Raw genomic sequence first — 22,567 nt, forward strand, 5'->3', positions numbered from 1 at the left:
CTGAGCCGCCCTAATAGCCTAATGAGAAACCGTCACAGATAGCGATTTAAAAAATGGACGCCGCCACTGGAATCTGCATGTTGGCATAGTCCAGGTCATATTAAAAAAAATTAAAAAGTATATAAAATATATATATATTTAAAGTAGTGATACATTCGCTTTAAATTTGCATCTCCTTCATTTTCTGCCAATTTGGTATATATATATATATATATATATATATATATATATATATATATATGTGTGTGTGTGTGTGTGTGTGTGTGTGTCGACAATTTTTTTTTTTTTTTCACCAATATCAATTAAACTGCGTTTATGAACACAGCCAAATTTCTGCTACAAAAACGGCCAAAAAGCCGCATGAACATGGCCACAGTCTACAAAACGAGACACAACGCGGTACCGCACGCACCCGCACAGTTCACTACCAATAATGTAGACTTAGGGCAATTGGTGAAAACAAATATGGCGCTCCAAAACTCAAAGCTCCGCCCACACGTTGGAATCCTTTGACTACGTGCCCCTCCCACAGTTCCTTTCACACATTCGGCCGCCCTGAGCCGTTACCCTGTGACGTCATCACGTTTGGAGGAAGGCGCGGAAATTTTGAAAGCGCAGCAGGACGGAAGCCGGGAAGAGTTGAGGTATGCGGTGCTCTGTTATGTCCTTACGTGAGTCTGTGTGCCGCGCTGCTGGCTGTCAGTACTTGCTGGGAGTAGTAGTTGTTTATTAGTGTTCATCTATCAGGGCTTTTCTCTGTGTCTGACAGCAGCCTCCTATGTATAAAGCATGTCTGTTAGTGAGGAGTATAACCACCCCAATACGTCCCCTAGCCTCCCACCCAGACTACAACTCCCATCATGCCCCTGCAGTCTGTGACTGTCAGCCTGCTGTGGGTTGTAGCTTCAGACATCCCTATACATATAGGTCAAGGGTATGAAACTTTGGCTCTCCAGTTGTTGGAAAACTACAACTCCCATCATGCCTGGACAGCCAAAGCTAAAGCTTTGGCTGTCCAGGCATGATGGGAGTTGTAGTTTTCCAACAACTGGAGAGCCAAGGTTCCATATCCGTGTTCTATAGTATCACTGGGTCCCCTTATCTCTATAATGAGTAACCAGCGATGACCATTAGAAGGCAAGGAGCGGTGGGCGGCAGTTTGTGGGGTTTTGACATCACAGGAACCACTAAGATGACAGGTGTCAATCTGCTGCCCTCCAGATGTTGCAAAACTACAATTCCCATCATTCCTGGACAGCCAAAGCTTTAGTTGTCTAGACATGATGGCAATTGTAGTTTTGCAATAGATGATGGGCCTCAGTTTGACTCCCCTGACTACGGAATCTGCCAAAAAACTGTCCCAGCATTATGATTAATTACGGTCTCGGAAGTTTTAAAACTGTTTAAAAGTTCAAACTAGTGTACTGGCACAGCCACACGGCTGTGTCGATACATTAGCGCAAACTTTTAAACCGTTTCGCAGGACTGACATGTAATTAAAAGGAACCAGCCCCAGCTATAGTGCATAAAACGCTGTAAGCTCCTTATAGAGATGCTGAAGTGTTCTCTTACCATACTCTGTGTGCCATTTTCCTAGGGGGTATATCAGAGAAAACGTTGTTGTTATCTGACGCACGGTGTAGGGGGAAAGCCGTGACTAGTCACCTGAGCATTTTCCCGGCCGTGACTAGTCATGGCTCTCTGCCTGTCAGTGTGCAATGCAGGAATGATTGACAGGCACAAAGGCCTGTTAGAAGCCTGTCAATCATCCCTGCAGAGAGCCGTGACTAGTCACGACCGTAAAAAAGCTGAGATGACTAGTCACAGCTTTCCCCCTACACCGTGCGTCAGATTAAAATAACATTTTCTCTGATATGCCCCCTAGGAAAACGGCACACAGAGTATGGTAAGACATCGCTTTAGCGGCTCTATTAGGAGCTTACAGCGTTCTATGCATGATAGCTGGGACTGGTTCCCTTTAATTGTGATGGGGCTCTGAGGTCTGGTCTGCCGAATATCATCCTTGTACAGATGGTATTTAAATGCTAATGTTGCTATTGAATATCCAGCTAGATGGTTAAAGGATACAATTTTATTAAAGAAGCAGTTCACAAAAAAATATTATCCCCCCCCACTCACCACAGCTGATCGGTGTCTCGCGGCGCCGTTCAAATCCGCCGTGCGCTCACATCTGCCTCTGCTGTCACTCCTCTTCTCTGACCTGTGATTATTTGCCAGAACTCTCACGCTTCCATGCATTCTCTATGGAATCACGTGACTTCCGGTGTTCAATTACAAGGCAGAGAAGAGGAGTCACTGCAGAAGCTGAAGTGAGCGCGCGCCGGATTTGAACGGCACCAGGGGACACCGATCAGCTGTGGTGAGTATACGTGCTGGGGGGGGGGCCACAATGATATTTTTTTTTGCAAACTGCTTCTTTAAAGTATTGTATTGCCCCCCAAAAGTTATACAAATCACCAATATACACTTATTATGGGAAATGCTTGTAAAGTGCTTTTTCCCCTGCACTTACTACTGCATCAAGGCTTCACTTCCTGGATAACATGGTGATGTCACTTCCTGGATAACATGGTGATGTCACTTCCTGGATAACATGGTGATGTTACGACCCGACTCCCAGAGCTGTGCAGGCTGTGGCTGCTGGAGAGGATGATGGCAGAGGGATGCTCAATGTCCCTCCAGTGCCCTGTGTCCCTCAGTGTCTGCCATCATCCTCTCCAGCGGCCACAGCCCGCACAGCTCTGGGAGTCGGGTCGTGACGTCACCATTTTATCCAGGAAGTGACATTACCATGTTATCCAGGAAGTGACATTACCATGTTATCCAGGAAGTGAGATCATTTTATCCAGGAAGTGAAGCCTTGATGCAGTAGTAAGTGCAGGGAAAAAGCACTTTATAAGCATTTCCCATATTAAGTGTATATTGGGGATTTGTATAACTTTTGGGGGGTCAATACAATACTTTAATAAATTTTTTTTTGCTGGACTTCTCCTTTAAACGGCTGTGATCAGAGTTCTCTTCAGTCACATGCCCACTCCTTCCGTCCTCCTCACCAGGACTTGTGTATATGGCTGCAGTGGTGACATGCTTATACACTCATCACAGCTGCTACAGTAGTGTACATCAACAGAAGCCAGATTGGCCACAGGGGTGACGTGGATATATACGGATGTGTCATCAGTATGGCCATGTAAACAACTCTGGTGGGGATTAGACTGGTATATGTAGCTTTGTTTGACGTTTTATCACATTTTGTTCTAGTGGCCTCCCAGGGCCTCCCAGTGGTCTCCCAGAGTTGGTGAGTTGCCCTAATTTTCTTTGGCTGCAGTAACTTTTCATTAGGTTGATTTCACACACAAGTGTTTTTTTTTGTTTTTTTTTAATTCCATTGTCGTCTTTGCAGTTTTTTGAGCCACAACCATAAGTGGATCCAAAAAGAAGTATATGTAACTTCTGACTCATTCCTTACTGCTGTAGGGGTGTTGCTGTTGTAGGTCTCTAAAATGTTATACCCCGTGTAATCTGTAATTAGTCACTTAGTATAGGAAATGCTCTGTGTATCCTGGTGTCCTATCACCGCTACTCTTCATGGGTCCTCGTGGCCTATCACCACTACTCCTTATGGGTCCTTGTGGCCTATCACCACTACTCCTTATGGGTCCTTGTGGCCTATCACCACTACTCCTTATGGGTCCTTGTGGCCTATCACCACTACTCCTTATGGGTCCTTGTGGCCTATCACCACTACTCCTTATGGGTCCTTGTGGCCTATCACCACTACTCCTTATGGGTCCTTGTGGCCTATCACCACTACTCCTTATGGGTCCTTGTGGCCTATCACCACTACTCCTTATGGGTCCTTGTGGCCTATCACCCCTACTCTTCATGGGTCCTTGTGGCCTATCACCACTACTCTCCATGGCTCCTTGTGGCCTATCACCCCTACTCTTCATGGGTCCTTGTGGCCTATCGCCCCTACTCTCCATGGCTCCTCGTGGCCTATCACCCCTACTCTTCATGGGTCCTTGTGGCCTATCGCCCCTACTCTCCATGGCTCCTCGTGGCCTATCACCCCTACTCTTCATGGGTCCTTGTGGCCTATTACCACTACTCCTTATGGGTCCCAGTTATTCTCATTGTGCCCATATGCTCTGGCATTGCCATTTATCCTAGGAGGAACACTACTTGCATACATGGTCTTCTCTATCTGATACAAACTCTTTACCAGGACTGGCGCTCTGCCTTAGCCCAAGCTGGTCCAGTATTGACTTTTATTCCCCCCAGTCAGGCACTAACTTAAAGGGAATCCATCGCCTAGTAGATCCATATAAAAAATGCTGACACAGTATGGTCAGTATAATCATTATCGGTCGCACGTCCCTCTGTGTAAACAGGGATGTGCAGCTGATAACGGTGTATGTTAAAGGCTCCTCAAACAACACAGCGAATGTTCATGCTGCTTGATTAATCATGCTTTGTAAAGACGCCACGAGACCGGCGCTAGTGTAAAAGGGCCCTAAGGCTTGTCCGTGTCTTCAAAAAGTGAAAAGATGGTTTTAACCCCCGCCTAGTGAAGAGTCAAAGAGGCGTGCCAGTGCACTTAAGTGCTCCGCCCCCACTCCTCCAGCTATGACTGACAGGCAGGGCTCTGCACTATGGCTATGGCTCACAAGCATGCTCTGGCACAGTCATGGCTGGAGGAGTCGGGGAGGGCAGTGAGAATAGTTGCGGCTGGGACACTTGAGACAATCACTGCCTTCACCTGTAACTAGCTACCTCTCCTAGAGAAATGCTTCCCCCTCGTATCCCATTCACTGTCTGTGCTATTACACTCACAGACAGCGAGCGGGAGGAGCTTCCCGGATGATCCTTACATCATTGAAGTCAGCGGTGGTCTGCATGGTCTTTTAATATGTCCTATTACACTAAACGATTAATGGCCAAGATACTAGACTTGAAGACCATTCAAACCTTGGAGTGGCTTTGCGTATGGTTGACTGGCTCTCCAGGCATGATGGGAATTGTAGTTTTGGAACATCTGGAGGGCTGCAGGTTTGATGCCTGTACTTTTTTTGCCTGATATACATATAATTCATCTAAGTAATTCCAGTTATTCAGACATACCTATTATAGTTCAATGTTTTTTCTTCACCAGGCACCATGAACACATCAACTCCTCAGTCAGGGGGGCGCCACAAGCCATTGTCTCCATCTGGTGCGTATCTGTCTCCAGCCACCAGATCACAGCCCGTCAGCGCCGCCGGGACCCCCACTTTACAGAACTTCACCAGCAACGATGATGAGTGGGAAAGGAAACAGAGACGGAGGTCCAGGGTGATAGACTTGCAGCTTAGCAACGCAGATTCCCCTGCATCTGTCATCTCTCCTGGCCAGAGGTGAGTGTCTGAAGCACAGGCGTCTAATTCGCAATTGCAAAACTACAACTCCCATCATGCTAAAGCTTTGGCTTTCCGGGCATGATGGAAACTATAGTTTTACAACAGCTGGAGGGCTGCAAGTTTGACTCTAAAGAGTCCGAACATGTGCTGCACAAACCCTGGAGCAACCGCATCCAGTTACCTGTTTTGTTGCAAGCTTTGGTTCTGTAAATGCAGCTCTAATACTTCTGTGATGACATCTTGGATCACAATGTAATGAATATTTTATTGCATTAATATTAGATCCTAATGCTGCTAAATCCCAAATATAAAAGCAGCAGTAATCCTTTGTAGCGTCATTTCCCACTACAGAAGAAGGAAAAAAAAACAAATGTGTTTAATATCCAACAATAACCTTAAAACAATGTTTTAATAAACTTCCCTAATCTACATGGAGGTCCTACTGTGAATAGTCATAGTAACCTGCTGAACAAATAACATACACCCACGTACAACAATTATGAGCAGTTTTCATCTGCAGTTTTTTAATGGGCACATGGCCTAGGCTGGGTTTGGATTAGAGGAGGAACATTTTTAAGTAATATATTGTGAAATTAACAATGAAAATAAGCATGTATATCAATATCAAGCTCTTCTATTTATGGAGACATTTTCTAACTTCAGTGGACATCTAACGGGTGCAAAAAGACATACGTGTTATTAAAGGGGTACTCCATATTAAATGGTGTCAGAAAGGTATACAGATCTGTAAATGACTTCTCTTTAAAAATCCAAAGTCTTCCAGTACTTATCTGCTGCTGTATGTCCTGCAGGAAGTGGTGTATTATTTCCAGTCTGACACAGTGCTCTCTGCTGCCACCTCTGTCTGTGACAGGAACTGTCCAGAGCAGTACAGGTTTTATACTTGCTGCTGAGAGCAGAGAGCACTGTGTCAGATTTGAAAGAATACACCACTTCTGGCAGGACATACAGCAGCTAATAAGTACTGGAAGACTTAAGATTTTTATATAGAAATAAATTACAAATCTATACCAGTTTATACCAAACACCAGTTTGTTTGAATGTTGTTTTTTTCTGGAATGCCACTTTAAGGAAGTTTGTTATGGACAGTAACTAATACTAAATAGCAGCTTTAGTTTGTGTCCTAAAGGGGAAATGTCCATGTTAGGGCACCTGAACCTGTTAATAGAGGGTAATAGGGGGAAGTCACACCAAGGAATATGGTATCTGAAAATATGGTTCTCTGGTGTTGCGTTTCTCTGTAATATCTATATTACTAATAAGCAAATGAGGCTGTTTGGTGTACAGAGGGTCTTCCTTTACCCTCAGGTGCACCAATACAGTCATCATCATGAATACTGAGGAACCCATTTGCTATGACCTAACTCCATACCACTGCATGGGGGTTCAGTATTGATAAGCAGGAGGAGGAGTAAGAGGAACCATAATCCATAGTATAACCTAAGCCTTTAGCTTTTTTAAAACAAGTTAGAATGCCCTAGAGGGGTTTTCTGTACAAATTTATTGTTGACCTGATCAATGGGGAGGGGGGTCCAACAACTACCACCCCCACCAATCAGCTGTTTGCCAGAGCACCAGCATACCCAGTGAAACAGAGCAGGAACTGGACAGCGCCATTCATAGTCTAGTGGGTAAGCTTGGTTATTGCAGCTCAGCTCCCATTGGATTCAATGAGAGCTGAGGTCCATATAGATTGTGCTGAGACTTTTCCTATATACAATTCCCAAGCTGTGTGCTGCTTATTTCATGGCAACTCCACATTTTGAATTGACGTCTATATTGTATGGACAGCTACAATATGTTCTCATTGTGTTGGCTTATCGTGTGCAGTCATAGAATATATTTCACAACCATGACTAATCTTTGTTTGACAGATCTGAGGCCTTATCGCTCCTCTTACCCAAGCTGTCCAACGCGCAGATCTCGGACCATTACTCCACCTGCATCAAGCTGTCTCAGGAGAATGTAGGTTCTCAGCTCATCACATATATACGCAGCTGATAGCAGTAAGTGCGCACAATACTGTATGTCATTTTTCCCCCCATGTTTTTACCGCAGAGAATAACAACAAAGAATGCCTTTGGGCTTCACCTGATTGACTACATGGGAGACATACTTAAGGAGAAAGGGAGTGAATTAACCAATTTTAAGGTACATTAAAGTCTCATGTCTTTAGTTCTTTCCTAGAGATGAGTAGAACTAAAGCATGTTTACCGGTGGCTGAAGAAGTTCGATGCTGCCCAAGGGAGTCTGGGAAAACATGGACACGGCCATAGATTGTATCCATGTTTTCCTGGACTCCTTAGGGCATGGGTCTCAAACTCGTGGCCCTCCAGCTGTTGCCAAACTACAATTCCCATCATGCCTGGACAGCCAAAGCTAAAGCTTTGGCTGTCCAGGCATGATGGGAATTGTAGTTTGGCAACAGCTGGAGGGCCTCGAGTTTGAGACCTCTGCCTTAGGGCTTTATCCTCCACCTTCAGCCCCCAGTGTTCATATGTCGAATGATCAGACTCAAACATGCTCGGGTTGCACTCATTTCTCATCTATTATTATTTATTTATTTTTTAGCCATTTACACAACTAATCTCCCCTTTTATTACAGGTTGCCGCAGGAACTCTCGATGCAAGTGCCAAAATCTATGCTGTGAGAGTTGATGCAGTACATGCTGATGTGTACAAAGTATTAGGCGGGCTTGGCAAAGAGTCGCAAGGACCAGAAAACGCAGAAAACCAGGGAGCTGGTGTGTACAGATTAGCGTCATGGCCTTCTGTTCAGCTGTTTAAGAGCTGATTCAGTTTATAATGCGAAATCTGGTTTAATACACGTGGTAGCGGAAGTGGCTTCTAGTCTGTAATCTTATCAATGGAGAGGAGTATTTCCTTAAAGGGGTATACATTTTTTTTAGGTCATGTGAAATGCAAAAGAAAGCAATTTTGCAGTGCATTGCATTAGCAAAATTTCTTTCTTTTTTAAGTGTGGTCCCTTTCTCCTCCCGACCACTGCCATTGGCTATGAGAGTGGTGGCCGGGCAGTGACAGGACTGGTGGTTGGACCTGGTAAATATGTTTTTACTACTTAGATATCTGCCTCTGACAGCCCCATCCGCAGCTTCCTGTCCACTTCTCCCTCCTCGCTGTCTGTGCGTGTACAGTGAGCAGGGAACGAGGGGGCCCTTGCTTCCTCCCCGATACTGTAATACATCCTATAGACAATCTGCAGCAAAGGTAGGCAGTGCCTTCGAGAAATCTGTCCTTGTGCGTAGTCCTGTGTAAGACTCTTCTCTAAAACAGAAACATTTCAGGTCCTGTGGATTTTTTTCTTTTTATAAATGTATTTTTTTTTGTGCTCTGTTTGATAGAAAATGCCAGTCAGGAACCTCAAAATAAAAAGAAAAGGAAAAGGCAACATTCGATGGAAACCATCGAGCAGAATCTTAACAACATTACACGTTCAGCAACAGACAGAGTTGATCAGGTGAGTTCCTGTAGTCAGGATAGGTTTAGAGTGTGTTCAGGTGTTTAACTGCATTTAATTAACGCAAAAATAGGTAAGGGTATGAACAGCGGAGTGGGCCAGATCACAAAATAAATGCTAATTAGATAAAGATTAAACCCCTTATAGTGCAGTGGATGAAGGTAAGACATTTACCTTCATCTTTGGCGCCCTGTGCCCTATAGGGCCATATCAGCAGGTTAGATGCTAATAATAAGTTCTTCAAATCACACACACAGCTGATACTGCAGACCTAGATATGATCTCCCCTTCAGTTTTGTGTTCTCCTTTCTGTAGGTCGATCCCCTCTTTCAGAAAGCCGCTGCCTCATTTGATGAATGCAGTACTGTGGGTGTATTCCTCACTGCGCTCCGGTGTTCTGACTATCGCAGCGAGCTACACTTTGATGATTACCTGATGCCGCTATCTACCATTGAAGAGGAAACCCTTCCTACTCTTAACTCTACGGACACTGTCGAGCTGAAGCGTAAGTCATCCAGTAACCTTTAGGCTGCGACTGCATGCCGATTCCCATTAGATGCCAATAGATCATTATAATGCCTTTTCATATGGAGCGACTATCAGCAGGAGAGGAATTATACAATCCTTACATGGATGCCGATATCAATGGAGTTCAGCCGAAGTCCACATTCAGCTTTTATGCAGTGTAGAGGAGTTGATCGACGGGGAGAAATCTTCTGAACTAGGCAGATGCTCCGGCCGATAGCACTGCACATAAGTTCACACAGTCCAATTTTCTGTGGCAAAAGTGGGATACTGAGTGACGTCACTCTCCTTAGTTATGGATCCTAGTGCAAGCCAGAAGTTATCCTATGCATTTCAGTGTACACAGACACCTTCATCAGGGACATCCTCTACACTGGATGTGGACTTCGCCTGAACTCCATTGATATCGGCATTCATGTAAGTGTTCTATTCACCTTTCCATCTGGATTTCTATACAAGTATTTGTCACCTATATAATCATGACCCTCCTTATTCTGACTGACCCACTAATAGTCTGTGCTGGGTGTATCTATATGTTTAGTCTTTGATCTGTATAATTGGGGGAATAAAGGGTTTCCCCCACACACCAAGCAGCATTTTTATTTTTGTATACAGCGCTAGTGAGCATATCAACACAAGGTGTATACTAACAAAGTGAGTTGACTACATTAATTAATATTAATAATAGGAATTGTGTAATAGGAATTATACAATGTAAAACCTCAATGAAACTGTTCAAATTAAACTTATATTTTTAATTTTTGTTATTAGTTTGTAAACCTCTTATTGTTTCCTGTAGCTCTGTTGGTGACTTGTGCAGAAAAGCGACCATTATGCCCATCACTCTCCAAATTCCGCTTGCTGCAGCTAGATGGTGATGAGGTACAGTAATATTTTCACGTCGAATGAGTTATAATCTGCTCTGTATCCGTAGAGATCCCAATTATCCGTGCCCCCAGTCATACTGAATGTGATCTCCTATTCCTCTGGATGGCGTGCAGTCAGGAGTAAATGAAGTGATGAGAGCTCTCACAATCACGCCGCCCCCTGCTGGGGGATGCCTGCCGCTAATACATCTGTAAGCCATTATTTCCACTGTGCAGGAAAGCTCAACAAACAGCACTTTCCTATAGAGCGATCCACTGAAAAAAAACAAACATGTTGTGGATGACTTATCCTACTTTATCCTTGTATTGCGGCATTCATCAGGGTTTTCCATCAGATGAGCCTAATGTATCTCTATATTCACCTTGTAATAGTACAATGCTATTAGTCATGACAGGACACTAATTGTAGAATGAATTTTTCAGACTGTATCCACTCTAACCGATAAATACAAGGAAAGCGATCACGCCTTTGACATAAATGCTGAAGTGGAGGATGATGTTCCTGAGCCGGCAGGTCCCGAGATGGATGATTTTGATGCAGACATGTGTGATGGGAATGAAGTGGAAGATCTTGGACAGTTCCCAGAGCAACGTGAAGCTTGTAGAGCGGAGAGAAAGGGGTATGTTCCTCCTCCTTTCCTGATGCAATGTAATGCTGATTAGTTCCTTACTGTGACATAATTCATACAATGAGGCTTGCTTTTTTTCATCTTGACAAGCCCTTTCCTCGTGCACTTACTATTAGGGCATAAATCTAAAGATGTCATATGAGCCAGAGCCACTGACAATCAGTGGATATAAATGGCTCCGTGTCATACCGTGATAAAGCCTTCTGTATTTCTCGGCTACAATCACACGTTCCTGAATTTTTCAGGACCGTATGTTATGTTTGCAAATGTTGACCAACGTACAGAATGTGCTAATGTAGCCTGTTATTTGTTGTATTTAGCGAACCTAAAAAAGGTTCTAATACTAGAATGACCTACATGGTCAGCAGGGGGCGGTAGTTGCTGTACAGAAAGCCATATAAGTCATACACGTTATTGCTGACCGCGTGGGCACATACGCAGCTATGAGTGCAGATCAGTGCTAATCACAGTGTGGACTGGCATCAATATACTATCGTACAACTTAGCAATTATTGGCAAGGAGCTTTGCTAGAAACACTAATTTTCCCATTAATCGTCATCTTTTAAGCGGCCTTATAAATCATTGTCTACTGGCTGCACATCTCTCGATGTAAACAGTAAAATGTCCGTCTAATAGCAGTGAATTTAAATGGCCGCTTGATTAGTTGCGCCTGCGGTGTGAAGTTTACACCCACCTGACTTTTTATGGAAAACCACAGATCGTCAACCGTATAGTGAAATCCCTATGTCTTGGGCACAGGGGATTTAGCAACATACAGTATATTGTAATTAATGCATCATATGCTACAAAATGGCCAGGAAACAAAACATTATTATTTTTATTATTTTTTTTTTATTATACTAAACACAGTTCTCTTTTAAGTGTTGTAGGCAACGTTCGTGATGAAACCACCCCATCAAATATAGGGTATTAGTTTATGATAGAAAACACTTGTTGAAGGGGATCAGTCACATGGAGTATGCTGCTCGATTTGAGTGCAGCACATTACTTAGCTGTATTTCTTCTTTTTTTTCCCCCCCCAAGTTGCATAATGAATGTAGTAGTAATACAATTTTTTACTTCTATAACACCAACATATTCTGCAACACTTTACAATTCTGGGGTAACATACATAGACAAAAATAGACGAGATATACATGTACTTATCAAACCATACATGAGGAGTTTGGGCCCTGCTCACCTGAGGTTAGGGTCCTATTACACAGAGCAATTTTTAACGATAAACGATCGCAAACGAGATTGTTTATCGTTAACCTGAAATCATTCACCATATTACACAGAACGATGGTTGTTAGATACGATCATTACTACAGTCGTTATGGCGGTTGTTACTATGATCGTTTATTCCAGCAAAACAATGAACAATGTGCAATTACACTGAACAATTAGTGATAATTTTAGGTTCAGATCTAAATCAACGATCGGCGACATACGAACGATTTTTCGATCGTTTACTGTAATTACACAGAACGATTATCGTTTAAATTAGAATGATTTAACGATTTTTCGCCCGATAAACGTCCCGTGTAATAGGGCCCTTACAGTCTGAGGCAAAAGGCAGAGCGGATTGGAGAGGAGTCAGATTTTCTTGGGTAATTCATTCCATAGAAGCCTTTTAGTAAGTTCTTTTGTCTAGCTCACAAAAATAATCTCCAAACAATGGTAGTTTGGGCGCTGGGGTATTACTGTACTTGAGAGGATGTAGGGGGGTAAAAGGTTGAAATGTGCGTAACTGACTAAATGTTTAATAATGTTAGATTTCCCATAAATTAAATTTTAGTTGTATTTCTATTAGGTCACAGATTACTAAAATAGCAGAAGTAGACATTGGTACCATGTGCCTACAGCTGTCCTCTTGTCCTGGAGAGTATTCATATTTCAGTCCCCGCACCATGTCCATGTGGGCCGGCCCTGAACACTGGCGATTCAGACCGAGACAGAAATGTAAGTGATTACACGTTTTGCCGATCTTCCTAAAAGACTAGACAAGAACTTTATCGGTAACCGCCGTCTCCCTTCTGCCTTAAATAGTTGAGCCTGCTGGTGAGAAGCAAAAGGTTAAGAAGGCGAAAAAAGTCTTTGTTCTCGACTTTGAGGAGGATATTGATTTTAAGGCTCATTTTTGCAAGACGAGGGTAAGTCATCTCAACGTATATTGGAGGTAACAGAAGTGCTCCCCTAAAGTTATGTAGTCGCAACCTATCTGTCACATACTGCTTTAAAGCATCACTATGGGATCCCTAATAAGTACCTGCTATGGTTTAACCCTTTCAAGGCCTGAGGCTTCTGGTTTCCATGGCTACCATCGGTGCTCTGCAATCACTTCTCAGAACCCCGATGGACATCGGCAGAGAATTCTCCCTCTGTAGAGGGAGAATTCTCTAACAGGAGCCCTATAGATGCTGCAGTCGTACTGACCGCAGTATCTATTGGGTTAACTCTCAGCACCGGAGCTCAGCGGGTCCCCAGCTATCACTGATAGCCGGGACCCACCGCGGATGACACAGGCGCAGCTTCTATGCCTGTGTCATCCTGCAGAGTAAATTAACGTGGCTGCAGAGTCGTTAATTTACTGTGGAGCGGCGGGAGGAGGTAAAAAATGCAGAGACTGAGGACTCCCTAAGATAATGTGGATAACATGCTTATGTTCATCTGTAAAGGGGAACACAGTTTAATCTGCTGTGATCTCATGAAACTTTCATGCTTCGTTTCTGACAAAGGAAGTAAGCATGAAGAAATTGTGTTCCATGTTTATAGCAAAGTATATTGCGGTGAATCACTTCTGTTCCCTTAATAGGCAGCCACGACGCTGGCAAAGACAACGCTTGAGAACCAAAAAAAGAAGGCCACCACGCTGCCAGCGGATTTCCACTATGATCCAGACAACATTGCAAAGCTGAACCTACGGCCTGCAGATAGGGTAACGTGTCTCCCTCATTCTGCCCAAGTTAAAAAGGTTGTCTGGGCTTAGAAAAACATTGCGGTTTTCTTTCGCTAACCACACTCGTCCTGTCCTAAGTTTGGGTGTCATTTTGCATCTTCATTCCAATTAAGTGAATGGAGTTGAATTTTAATACCACACAACCTGAGGACAGGGGTGGTGCTGTTTTTGCAAGAAGATAGCTGTTCTTCTTCTAATGCTAGATAACCCCTTTAACTTTTTCTGTTTGTATTTTTTCCACCCCACAGATCAAAAAGGTGACTCCAATGAATCCTAGTTCTGAGCAAGAAGATGGTATCCGAGAATATGATTATAACAACCCCAATGATACCTCAAACTTCTGCCCAGCTTTGCAGGTAAGTGCTGCTGCTCAAAGCGGTTATGCAATTTAATTTCCACAGGATAGAGGACAAGTATGAGATTGCAGTGGGTCCGATCTCCGGGCCCCCGGAGGATCTCTGTATCAGCATCCCTACTCCTTTGTTTTTAAGACAGTTGTGACCCGCGGTTCTCTTTATTTCCTATGGGGCCGCTGGAGAGAGCCAAGTTGGCTCTTTCTGGGCAAAAAAATGTTTTTTTTTAAATCCGCAAACCCCTTAAAATGGGATTTGGTTCACTGTATATGGTGCCTTACTAAAATAGCAAGGTTACTTAATCACTAAGTGGATCTCTGTGTCATGCACCCACTAGGCCCTGCTTTGGGCCTTACCTCACCACAGTGATTCCCGTACACTGTAGGAAGTGGTGACAATACACTGTCTAGAACTGTAAAAAAAAAAAAAAAAAAAGTTTGACAGAAATCATAATTTTATAGGTGAGTCTTGAATGGGAATATCAACTAGCTAGTTCCTGTGTTTATTACAGGTCTCTCCCTGTACATGAATAAGGTGAGACTTAGTCAATCAAGCCCAGAAGGGCATAGCATCCATCAATGAACCGGTAGACCGCACTTGCTGTGTTTGGGGTCATCGTGTGCAGTCTTCACTCAGCCAGTCAGTGGTTAAGGCTGAGCAGAGACTGCATGTGCCGACCTCAAACACAGCAAGTATCTACCAGGTCTGGTGCGGGTGAATAGAAGTGATGACTTGTGCACAGGAGGTAAGGACTTACCCTCCAAACAGGCACCAATAGAGAGTTTTTTTGGAACACCCCTTTAAAGCTGCATTTACGTCTCATTTTAAAGCTATGATTTCTCTGAAACTGTAACGTTTCGCAGTAAACCATAGTTCATTGTAATAAAGGGAGTCTGTGGCTCCTTCATCCTGACAGCCCTATTGTAATGCTACAAGGAATGCCCTTCTAGTGTTATAATTATGTTACTGAGCTTTTGAACCATCTTGTGGTTTAGGTTGATGATGACTATGATGACGATGGGCCATTCATGGGAGCCAGCGATGACTTTACAGTGTGCAATGGGACAGAAGGCAACAGGTTAAGTCTGGACGGTGAACACAATCTTATTGCAGAACCACAGAAGGTGAGTAGCACACTTCCAGTATGAAAGTAAGAATTGGAAGAAGAACTGAAGCTCCTCCGTGTCACCATTTTCCCAATCTACTTGCAGGTAAACAGGATAGAAATAAATTATGCTAAAACAGCCAAAAAGATGGACATGAAGCACCTGAAAACAAGTATGTGGGGGCTGCTGACCAGTGACTCACAAAAAGACAATGAGGTAAGCAGACTTATCATAGTTATTGAGTATTATAACTTACAGGGTATCTGTCTTTTGGTGGCACTAGAGAACACAGATTTTCTTCAGGAGGAGAGCCAATGTGTATGTGCCAATATTTAGCAAGTTACATACAGAAAGTATTCAGGTCGTATACACGTACAATTATTATATGGATGGCTTTAAAGAGAATTCTATGAGATGGGTTTATGGTGACCAAGCATGATCTATTAGTATCTTAGCAATGGGACTATGTTTTATGTATCAGGTTGTTCTCAATTGATGGAGTAGTCATCTGTGGTTACACCACCTGTCTTTGTAAGGAACGTTATTGCCCGTCACTGTACGTTTTCTCTTAGGCCAGATTACTGTTTTTTTTCCTTTCAGGTATTACATTTATGGCGTTTGGTTGAACCTATAGGCAACTGTACAGACATATAGTTACCTATTTCTACCATTAACTGTGTGACTACATTTTTCTGCACATGTGAGCTACAAGTATCCTGATGTATGCCAGCCAAGCACACATCACATATAACATTGTTGAGCACAAAGCTGATATATTTTTATCCAATTTTAGCCGGCACCTAAGAATGAAACAGAAGATGCAGTTGTGAAGGATGACAGAGTATTCAGCAACATTACACGTGATCTTCAGAAGAGGTACAGAGGTTAAAAAGAGAAAAAAAACCTATTTAGTGTTTATATCTGTATGTTCTGTGACTGACATTTGTCTTGTGATTCATAGATTACCTACCACCATGGCACAGAACCTCTCCGTTCCCTTGGCCTTTGCTTGTCTTTTGCATCTTGCTAACGAAAAGGTGAGTAAACAGAAGATGAGCAAGCTCATAATTGCATTCCTGCAATAGAAATGTCATGGCGTCTGGTATTCTTTTTTCTTATCCCTGAGTTAAAGTGACTCTACCCACAATCTGCAATGGATCTGTCTCTACACAGCCTGCACAATGCTGACATATACAATACACAGTACTAGAGTGGAAGTGCAATGTATTGTATCAGTGATCAGAAGATCACTAGTTAATAGAGATGAGCGAACCTCGAGCTTGCTCGAGTCCATCCGAAGCCGAACTCTCTGCATTTGATTAGCGGGGGCTGCTGAAGTTGGATAAAGCCCTAAAGCTATGTGCATGGATATAGTCATTGGCTGTATCCATGTTTTCCAGACAACCTTAGAGCTTTATCCAAGTTCAGCAGCCCCTGCTAATCAAATGCCGAAAGTTCGGGTTTGGATGGACTCAAACCCGAACCCGGTTCGCACATCTCTACTAGTTAATATACACTAGTGTAAAAGTTAAATAAAAGGTATATAAAACAATTGTTACCTAAATATACCCCAAGTAGGTATACGTTTAGTATCACTGCATCCATAAAGACCCAAGCTATAAAACTATAATAATATTAATTCCCCCCCATTTATTTATTTATTTATTTATTTATTCTTACTGCACACTGAATAGCCTAAATTTAATATTTTTACAAAAAAAATAATTTCCCATTATCCCTCCAAAACAGCTAATAAAATTATTAATGCAAATATGGCAGCAATCAAATAAAAGCTGTCCTGCAGAAAAAAAAAAAAAGACCTCCTATGGCTACATGGGCAAAAATAAAACAATGGTATGACTCTTGGAGGGTGTCAATGAAGAAAAAAAAAAAAAAAAGCTTGGTCATTAAGGCCCCAAATAGGCTGGTCACTAAAGGTTTAACAGGGACAATTGACCATAAAATATCATTTCTGGAAGATAACTTCTGGTATAACTGTGCTGTGTGTCTCCTCTTTTATATATACACTACATCTCATTGTGGTTTCTTTGTCTCTCCCACCTGCTTCCCTAGAATTTAAAGCTGCAAGAAGTGGACGATCTGTCTGATGTGATAATAATGCAAGGAGAATGACCTCACGCCCTAGAAGACCCCTCCCAGAATTCTCACCCACATGACTATAAATTAGTATATTTTTAGGATTGTTCCGCTCTCTACATCTGAGCTGTGGATGGCGGGGACACGTCTGTAAATAATGTATTTATGTGACATTTTTACATTTTTTATTCTTTTCCTCTACGTACTAAAAAAAAAAAAAAAAAAAAAGAGAAAATAAAACACTTATCAGCCAAAATCCAAACAGTGTTTAATATTTCACAGCAACAAAAACATTTACAAGAGGGAACTGAATGGGAGAGTGTTCATTTTTTTTTTTTTCATAAGGTTTAGGTTCATTGCCTGTCAGGAGGGGGAGAACCAGGAAGTGCACCTGTCTGAGCTTTTATACTTCTGCTTTCCGCTCCCTGCGATCTGCTGCTGTCTGGAGGCAAACTCTGTGTCGAGGCTCTAAGAGAAACACAGAAAGATGTGATCAGAAAGGAGTATAGACGTACTGGGCGCTTACCAGAAGTATATATGGCCCCCCGTACCTCTTTACTAAGTCTCAGACGCTCCTGCCACTGCTCTGACTCCATCCGGTGTTCTGCGTCCAGTCGTTGTAATTTTTTGGTTTCTTGATCTTGCAAAGTTCGCATTTTTTCTTCCTGTTTATGGAAGAAGCACAAATTCCTGTATGAAAGCGGGGGACATCTACAGCGTGCCCGTTTTGCCTGCTAAAATATACTTTTGCCTTGTAGCAGGTTTTAGGCAGACCCAAAACCAGGGATGGAAAACCTTCGGCCCTTCAGCTGTTGCAAAACTACATTTCCTATAATTCCCAAAGCTTTAGCTTTGGCTCTCCGGGCATGATGGAAAATGTAGTTTTGCAACAGCTGGAGGGCCGAGGGTTCCCCATCCCTGGTCTTAAAAAAAAAAATCAATAGAACCGTGCTTCTGTATCTAGTTTGTCTAGGTCATGAGACACAGCAGGGAAAGAATGTGTTAAATGCATACTTGTTTCTCATAACAGATACATATACTTATACTACATATAACTTCACGCCATGAAAATTTTAAAAGGTATCTTTTTTTTTTTTTTTTAATGCATATTTTGAATAGGTACTTTTTTTCCGTTCAAATCAACTGGTGTCAAAAAATTATATAGATTTGTAACTTCTACTAATTAAAAAAAAAATACCAGTACTTATCAGCTACTGTATGTCCTGCAGGAAGCGGTGGCAGCAGTGCACACTGTGTAGGACTGAAAAGAATATACCACTATACAAGTAAATTACAAATCTATAATTTTCTCACACTACTTGATTTGAAAGTTTTTTTTTTTTTTTTTTTTTACCTGAGTACCCCTTTAAACAAACGTGTCAGAATGAGAACTAAGGGGTTGAAGTGTTCATTGGAGAGTGGAGTAAGAATTGCATGTATGTATAGAAAGTCTGATATCTATATGCTGCACTTTTAAGAAGAGCTGAGCTGAAATGAATGGGAACCTTAGTTAGTCTACTATTCTTTCTGTACTATTCTGTGTTTTTTTTTTTTTTCGTTTTTTTTTTTTGCAGAAATCAATAGTACTGGTGATTTTAAGAACCTTTGTAATTGGGTTTATTAGGCAAATATGCCATTATCTGCATTGAAAAAGACTTTTCCCGCCCCCCCCCCTCCTCTCTCTCATCCACTGCTCATCATCAGGAAATCATGTCTTGTTGCATCAGACTTTCCCCTGTCTGTTCTATGGAGAGGGGAGGGGGGAGGAGGAAGATTAGTCAGCAGCAGAGAACAAAGGATTACACAGCGGGAGTTGTGTGAAAGCCTCTATTCAGAGGTCAGTGCTGACTTAAGACAAGATAGCCCAGTGATGTAGCTGTAAATTAACTCTTTGTTGTCCTGTTTTGGTGCCTCGTCTCCCTCCACCCCTCCCCTTTTCATAGAGAACAATGAGGACAGGGGGGAGAGGTTCAAACTGCTTTTTCATGATAAAAATGCATTTTTTTGGCTAATAAACCCAATTATAAAAGTTTCTTAAAATCGTCTGTACAAATTAAACAGGTACACTTTAATTGCAGGCATCCCACTGTATGTATGTCCGATATCCCCTATGAACTAAGATGGACAGATTTGGATGTGACGTTCAGTCTGGGTTGTGCTTATTTTCTCTATCCCAGTTAAAAGAACCCTTCACGGTAACCGCTTCCCAAATGGAGCCCATTGTAATGGACGTTGAACCAACACTAGATGCAGTCTACCCCATAAATGTGTATTCATCTGAACACTCCGAGGTTTCAGACAAGGAGGCCTTGAGGGGCTTTATGGGTGGCTGAGGTGGATGATTTACCTGTATCTGTACCAGCTCTCTGCACGTCTCCTCTAGATGTTCCTTGAACTTCTGCAGCTCCTGTTCTTGCTTCTGCTGCAGTTTCTGAGATTCTTCCTTTTGTCTCAGTGTTTCTTGTTGCAAAAACTAAAAGAAAACCATTGTCTTTTGAGTCATACAATATAACTTGGCCTTTGTGTTGAATATGCTTTCTCTATAGCCATAGTCATTCTCAGTACCAGAGCGTGCGGCATTTTGAATACCAGTGGCTGAAGTAGTTTGATGCAGCCCTAGGTAGGTCCTGGAAATAATATGGGGGGGAGAATTATCAAACATGGTGTAAAGTGAAACTGTCTCAGTTGCCCCTAGCAACCAATCAGATTCCACCTTTCATTTTCCAATAAGTCTGTGAGGAATAAAAGGTGGAATCTGATTGGTTGCTAGGGGCAACTGAGCCAGTTTCACTTTACACCTTGTTTGATAAATCTCCCCCCCCCCCCCATATTATTTCCAGGACCTACCTAGGGCTGCATCAAACTACTTTAGCCACTGGTATTCAAAATGTCGCACGCTCAGGTTCAGGCGGACCTTACTTTCCACCTATGAAACAATATTACAATACAGGAAACAAATGTCCTTTTTGGATAGTTAGCTGTGAATGACAATGTTTTTTGCTTTCTATAAAGGGTCTATTTTTCTAAAGATTCTCCCTGTTCATATCACCTAGTTGGACATATGAGGTATAAGGGGTATTACATGGTTCATGTAAACAGTGTACCTGGCTGTCAGTCTCTGCACTCTGTAATGTCGGGAGGGATAACCTGATGACCTTGCTTTGATTAACCTTCCCAGCATTACAGAATGCAGAGACAGCCGGCCAGGGACGCTAGTTACATGGGCTTACATGAGCCTTCTCGGAAGGGAGGAGGAGAGAGCAGGTCACACACAGTTTTCATACTTTACTGGGGTGGGCCCTGGGCCCCTCTGCCACATGGGCCCTGTAGCAGCTGCGTGGTCTGCCTTCATAGAAGCTATGCCAGTGCTCTTCTGGTTAGACATAGTTTCTCCTGGTGACAACTGCAGATTGCAGGGACTCTAAGGGTCCTATTACACGGAACGGTTTTTAACGATAAACAATCTCAAACAAGATTGTGTATCATTAACCTGAAATCTTTCACCATATTACACAGAACAATGGTTGGTAGTTATGATTGTTACTACGATCGTTATTGTGATCGTTACTATGATCGTTTACTCCTTCTGATCCCAGCAAAATAATGAACAATGTGCAATTATGCTGCGTTTACACGTAACGATTATTGGCCTGATCGTACGATTAGCGATGTCGGATTTACGATTTTTTTTTTATAACGATCAGCGTTTAGACGGTACGATATATCGTACGAAAATTTGCACTGCGATCGTTTTGCGATCGTTTAAGCCTATCTCACACATTAGTTAAATCGGCGAACGACTGTTCACACGGAACGATTTGCAAATTTTTTGCGTACGATGAACGACGATTTGCTGACCTGATGAAAGATCACGATGTACGATTTATCGTGCGTCGTTCGATCGTTCGCTGCGTTTACACGTACGATTATCGTTCCAATTCGACTGTTATCGCGCAAATTCGCACGATAATCGTTACGTGTAAACGCAGCATTACACTGAACGATTAGTGAACAAATGCGGAACTTGAGCGAACGAATGTGGAATTACAGCGAACGATTAACGATAATTTTAGGGTCAGATCTAAATCAACAATCAACCACATACGAACGATTTTTCGATCGTTTCCTGCAATTACACAGAACGATTATCGTTTAAATTTGAACGATATAACAATTTTTCGCACGATAATCGTCCTGTGTAATAGGGCCCTAAGGGATTTCCCAGGAATTTCTTTTTTTTTTTTTTTTAGTGATTGCCTGCTCTCAGGACAGGCCATCAATATCTGATCTCTAGCACAGTGATTTTCAACCTTTTTTGAGCCGCGGCACACTTTTTATACTTAAAAAATCCCGGGGCACACCACCAACGAAAATGGCACTAAAACAGTTCATATTATACATAGAGTTAATAATATAGATTCTAAATGTATTTATACTCAGTGCGAAACCTGGGCCTGTTTTCTTCTCCCCCCCTACTTCTCTCCTGTGCTTCTCTCCACCATACTTCTCCCCCCGCTTCTCTCCTGTGCTTCTCTCCCCCGTGCTTCTCTCCTGTGCTTCTCTCCACCATACTTCTCTCCCCCGTGCTTCTCTCCTGTGCTTCTCTCCCCCGTGCTTCTCTCCTGTGCTTCTCTCCACCATAATTCTCTCCCCCGTGCTTCTCTCCTGTGCTTCTCTCCACCATACTTCTCTCCCCCGTGCTTCTCTCCTGTGCTTCTCTCCCCCGTGCTTCTCTCCTGTGCTTCTCTCCACCATACTTCTCTTCCCTGTGCTTCTCTCCTGTGCTTCTCTCCCCCATGCTTCTCTCCACCAAACTTCTCTCTCCCCTGTTTCTCCCCCATCCCCAGGTTTCTCTCCCCCTGCTTCTCCCCCATCCCCAGGTTTATCATCCCCCTGCTTCTCCCCCATACCCAGGTTTCTCTCCCCTCTGCTTCTCCCCATCCCCAGGTTTCTCTCCCCCTGCTTCTCCCCATCCCCAGGTTTCTCTCCCCTCTGCTTCTCCCCATCCCCAGGTTTCTCTCCCCCTGCTTCTCCCCATCCCCAGGTTTCTCTCCCCTCTGCTTCTCCCCATCCCCAGGTTTCTCTCCC

At 42.9% G+C, this 22,567-nt stretch overlaps 2 protein-coding genes across 2 annotated transcripts in view; one reads left to right on the plus strand and one right to left on the minus strand.

Moving 5' to 3' along the window:
• The first annotated feature begins 552 nt into the window (after positions 1 to 552).
• NCAPH (non-SMC condensin I complex subunit H) lies at positions 553 to 18,104 on the plus strand. Its single transcript, XM_069943448.1, has 18 exons — positions 553 to 644; positions 5,177 to 5,417; positions 7,316 to 7,406; positions 7,500 to 7,592; positions 8,047 to 8,185; positions 8,804 to 8,919; positions 9,235 to 9,424; positions 10,244 to 10,326; positions 10,755 to 10,951; positions 12,778 to 12,926; positions 13,014 to 13,117; positions 13,780 to 13,902; positions 14,172 to 14,279; positions 15,272 to 15,400; positions 15,488 to 15,598; positions 16,176 to 16,258; positions 16,344 to 16,419; positions 17,456 to 18,104. The coding sequence occupies exons 2-18, from the start codon at positions 5,182 to 5,184 to the stop codon at positions 17,513 to 17,515; spliced, it is 2,088 nt and encodes a 695-aa protein (XP_069799549.1). The 5' UTR covers positions 553 to 644; positions 5,177 to 5,181; the 3' UTR covers positions 17,516 to 18,104.
• Positions 17,736 to 22,567, minus strand: part of LOC138766109 (STE20-like serine/threonine-protein kinase) — a 54,967-nt gene continuing 50,135 nt past the window's right edge. The window contains exons 16-18 of the mRNA XM_069943458.1: positions 19,827 to 19,952; positions 18,031 to 18,144; positions 17,736 to 17,947 (exon numbers count right to left, since the gene is read on the minus strand). Of these exons, the coding sequence (XP_069799559.1) occupies positions 17,843 to 17,947; positions 18,031 to 18,144; positions 19,827 to 19,952 (345 nt within the window). The 3' untranslated portion in view covers positions 17,736 to 17,842. The remainder of the gene's footprint in view (positions 17,948 to 18,030; positions 18,145 to 19,826; positions 19,953 to 22,567) is intronic.

This window comes from Dendropsophus ebraccatus, chromosome 1 (genome assembly GCF_027789765.1).
Source record: "Dendropsophus ebraccatus isolate aDenEbr1 chromosome 1, aDenEbr1.pat, whole genome shotgun sequence".
NCBI lineage: Eukaryota > Metazoa > Chordata > Amphibia > Anura > Hylidae > Dendropsophus > Dendropsophus ebraccatus.

Bases quoted from the DNA above. Each gene is read 5' to 3' on its own strand.
- NCAPH (XM_069943448.1), top strand. From the start codon at position 5,182: ATGAACACATCAACTCCTCAGTCAGGGGGGCGCCACAAGCCATTGTCT. The intron at 8,920-9,234 runs GTGAGTTCCTGT...TCCTTTCTGTAG, and splicing joins CAACAGACAGAGTTGATCAG to GTCGATCCCCTCTTTCAGAA. The intron at 15,401-15,487 runs GTGAGTAGCACA...ATCTACTTGCAG, and splicing joins TTATTGCAGAACCACAGAAG to GTAAACAGGATAGAAATAAA.